The 4,526-nt window shown below is 42.5% G+C and overlaps 1 protein-coding gene across 1 annotated transcript; it reads left to right on the top strand.

Moving 5' to 3' along the window:
• The first annotated feature begins 482 nt into the window (after nt 1–482).
• On the top strand, nt 483–815 carry LOC122645168 (calcium-binding protein KRP1-like). Its single transcript, XM_043838501.1, has one exon. The coding sequence runs from the start codon at nt 483–485 to the stop codon at nt 813–815; it is 333 nt and encodes a 110-aa protein (XP_043694436.1).
• Nucleotides 816–4,526: the final 3,711 nt, after the last annotated feature.

The raw sequence follows: 4,526 nt of genomic DNA, 5'->3' as shown, positions 1-4,526 counted from the left end.
GCATTTTTGTAATTTTACCCTTTGATTTTAACACTGTTAGTCATGAACTGAGATTCAGATCTTCTACGGCCTTGAGAGTAGTAGCCATCGTCATGCGCTAGCTTCAGGGCTCAACACACATGTCCTTATGAAAATCAAACGGTCAGTTTTAAAATTTTCAAATATTGTTTGTGAAACTCGGTTGATCCCAGCAAACCAATCGAACCGGCCAGTCAAACCGAAACCACCCAACCTCGCGGACTTCGTCGGTTGAGACGTGGGTATGGAAGCTCGTCTTCTTCCTCTCACGCTTCTGAATCCAAAGAAACCACCCAACCTCGCAGACTCTTCATTGGCATCCATGGACTCTCTTTCCATGAACCCCTTTCGTTTTCTCCATTATTTAGTTCTCTTGCCTCCTCTCACTTCTCATTCCTAATTCAGTTTGAATTCTCTCTTATCTTCTCTTCTTCGATTTCCTTCAAGAACTTGAAGATTCAGGAATGGCAGGCCAAAAGTCAGTTGATTTTGAAGATTTCTTGCCGACTATGGTTGAGAAATTGGATGGGGAAAGATTGATTGGAGAGCTTTGTAATGGGTTTCATTTATTGATGGGCCCTAACAAGAAAGTCATCACCTTTGAAAGCTTGAAGAGGAACGCTGATTTACTAGGGTTGCAGGGTTTGAAAGATGAAGAATTGTTGTCTATGTTGAGAGAAAGTGATTTGGATGGTGATGGTGCTCTTAATCAGATGGAATTTTGTATTTTGATGTTTAGATTGAGCCATGAATTGATGGAGGAGTCAGAGAGTTTGTTTGGAGAAGCTCTGATATAGGAATTGAGAAATTCATAATTGCGTTCTTCTTTTTCCCCTTTGTTCTTTTCGTTTGTAATTTTTTTTTCTCTCAATACTTCTTTCCCATTTGTTTTCCACTTTTTAGTGGCAATGAAAATAATGGAATCAAGCTTTGAAAATAGTGTTTCTTGAATTAGAGAAGTTGATAAATGTTCTTGAACAATTACGATTTGCAGACAACGGCCGTTGGAGAGGAAGGCGTCAAAATCCCCTTTTTTCTGCTACTCAAATGGAACCAGATGCGTGAGAGGAATAAAACTTTCAATTTCTGCTACTCAAATCAGAACCAGATGCGTGAGAGGAAGAAGACTCGATTTCTGCTATGCACAAACCAGAACCAGATGCGTGATAGGAAGAAGAGAGGTTTCCATGAGCATGAGAGGAAGAAGACGAGCTGGTTTCTCGATCGATTTTCCCTTCTCTTCAAAACAAAACCCTAGTGGGTTTGATCGGTTTCAGTTTGCGACCGGTCCTGCTTGGTTTGCTGGGATCAACCAAATTTCACAAACAACATTTGAAAATTTTAAAATTGGCCGTTCGATTTTCGTAAGTACACGTGTCAAGTCTAGACGCCAGGGCAGGACGATGGCTGTTATTCTCAAGGCCGTAGAAGATCTGAATCCTATGAACTGACGGAATGGATTTATTTGTTAACGTTTGTAAACCTCAGGGGCTACGCAGAATTACCCAAAACTGGGGGGTAAAACTATACTTTCGTCAAACCTCAGGGGTGGTATGTGTAAATTACCCAAAAAAAAAAAGAATAGAATAGAGCCACTGTTGATATTGAAGAATTTTTTTAATGTATGTCTTTTTTTTCCATTCTCATAGTTCTTTTAAACAATCTTGTGACACATCGCTTGGTTTTCAATGTTACGCCCGTGCCCGGACCCTGACCCGAACTTCGAATGTAGGTCCGGAACCCGGTGGATCCTGGGTCTTACCCACTAGTAACCTGTGGTGCACCGATCCGATGCTCATTTTTAAGGGGGAATCTCCAGTGACATTATACCTACCGATCCCGAGGCAACCACCAGACCCGTGTTGCTGTTCCATACATCAATTGATGGACAACCTAAGGTACAACCCCTGCTTAACCAAAATAGGAATAAATTCATTTTTAAATAGTTAAATAGGGTTTAATGGCCACAAATTGCACGAGGGGCATGGCACAGGCCTCAGTGGGATCCAAATGCAAAAACAGCAGGGTTTTACCTAATGGTCCATCCCTACTGGTCTATTAGATCAACCAGTTGGATCGACCAGTACTGTTGTACTGCACAGAATGCATCTCTGATGAATGGGGCCCAGTGTTTCGCACCCCGGGTCACCTCTCCGTACTCAAAATGACCCGTGGAAATATTGCCCTAACAATGTGACCCTATGGGACCCACTTGGGAGCCATTTGCATTTAAGAATGAGATCTTAGAATGCATTCTCCCTAAAAATCAGATTCAGCCAAACAGCCCTTAGTGGCTAGGCTTATAAATAAACCAGCCTTAGACCAAAAACCTCCTTTGCTTATTTCGTTGAAGAGAAGGAAGAGAAGGAGAAGGAGAAAGAGAGGAGAAGAAGAGGAAAGGAAGGCTTTGGGCCCTTGTGCGTAGAATCCAACAAGGTATTTCCCCTAAACCCAGCTGTTGGTGCTGCTTCCTAGCCATTACCATGACTGTAATCCCTGAATCTTCTCTATTGTTGGCTGTCCAACCATGTTCCCATGAGTTTTATAATAAAAATCATGTTTTGCTAACCTTAGATGCTTAGATTCTTACATGCATGTATGAATCTGGTATGTTTGGCCTATCATCTACCTCTGCCATGATAAATACATGCTGTAACTGATATTAGCAGCTTGCATAACTGATTCTCATGGCCATTGCTAGCCTTGAATGGTCCATATAGATGTAGGAGCCTCAATACCTAAATGTATGATGAATTCATGGCCTTATTTCCTGAACCAGAGCTGTTACAGAACTGATAAATGTGTAAAAATCTATTAATCTAGTGTACAAGCCAAGCATGCTAGCATAGGTACCCAAACCCCCAAGAACCTCATGCATGTTGGATTTATCACCATATATATGTTGGATGTCATGCATGGAACCCCACTGTAACTCCTGATCATCCATGCATGCTCCTAATCTATAGATCTAAGCCAAAACAGATTTATCCTTTAAATTTTTTAACTGCTCATGCACTGGTCCATTACAATGGTCGATTGGATCAACCACTGTGAATCAACCACTGCAAGAAACTGAAACATGTGTAACCCCTAGCCTGTCTATGGGTCTATGATGCCCTGCATAGGATCCTACACGAAATCCCAGCTAAAAATGATGCCGTGTAACCCTGTTTTGAGCCAAACTGACACCCTGGGACAGGTTTTGGGCAACCAAACTTGTATTTGACATGGAACCATGACCCTAATCACTGATGGAAGTATTGTTGTGCCATCTAAAGCCATTGGTGGGAACCCTCTCCAAATCTGTGACTGTAACCCGTACTGGCCCATTGCTACTGGTCCATTGGATGGACCAGTACCAATCAACCACTGTAGGAAATCAAAGCCTGTGCTAACCCTGACTTACCCCCAAGGTCTGAAACACCCTTTCCTGGGCCTTTGGTGTAAACCCTAGCCTAAAACCGATTAACTCAACCCTGTGCCTACACATAGAGCTATGGGTTGATTGCCACTGGTCCATTTGATAGGCCAATCCAATCAACTAGTGTAAACCATTGATGAAGAACTTGACCCTAACCTCTGTAGTTACTTAGAACAGTACTTGGGCTCCCTTTTGGTTCTAAAACCATAAATCCCTTTTGATTTTAGGCCACAGCAGCTTACTGGTCCATTGGATAGACCAATGCCAATCGACCACTGCTGCTGTCATGGCAGTTCTGTGTCCTGCTTGGTCTAGAAGTTGGACCAAGGTCACCCCTAGTCTCCTAGGGTAATTTGGTGTGTATTAATATAATTCCTCTAATTTATTTACTTAGGCTGTGATTGTTTGATCGACGACGCACATCCGAGCACTTTTGCGGAGCAGCAATTTTCGGAACCAGCGGTGTACAATCAAGGTGAGTGGATATTGGATCATCCTTGTAGGTGTAACCTTGTGAACATGCCAAAGATAACAAAATTACTTTTCATTATTGATATCTGTGTTATATTATTATTTAATTGCTTTTGGACATTGAGATTTCATATGTAACTGTGGACTGTGATTATGAGCATGTTGATAAAATGATTGATGACTAAAATGCATACCTATGTGAACTGTTAGATTAGATATTGTAATAGACGGCTAGGAAAAGAAAGGCATGGTGAGCCATAGTATGGGCTGCGGGAGCACCGTGCATTTCATACTGGAAATGAGGTTTGTGGTAGCCCGTAGAATGAGATACAGTTGACACCACTCAACTCATACTTACCATGTAGATCATTGGACTAGGTAAACATACCCTTATGCTACAACCCTTATGAACAAGGGTGCAGGTGTTGGGTAATCATGGCCTCTTGAACAGCCAAGGGCAATAGAAGTCGGATCAGGTTGACGTGGTTAACTTGGGGTCTGCCAAGGGAGGGAGTCGGTGCTCCTGATCCCTGCGCGGGTTCCACCCGTAATGATTGAGGTGGCAACCAAAGATCGATAAGGGAGCGACTGAGGTTGTTGCCCGAGTCATTGCAAG

Source organism: Telopea speciosissima, chromosome 11 (assembly GCF_018873765.1).
Source record: "Telopea speciosissima isolate NSW1024214 ecotype Mountain lineage chromosome 11, Tspe_v1, whole genome shotgun sequence".
In the NCBI taxonomy this organism is placed as follows: domain Eukaryota; kingdom Viridiplantae; phylum Streptophyta; class Magnoliopsida; order Proteales; family Proteaceae; genus Telopea; species Telopea speciosissima.
Note: the sequence above shows the minus strand (reverse complement) of the source record. Positions and strands in the feature narration are given on the sequence as shown.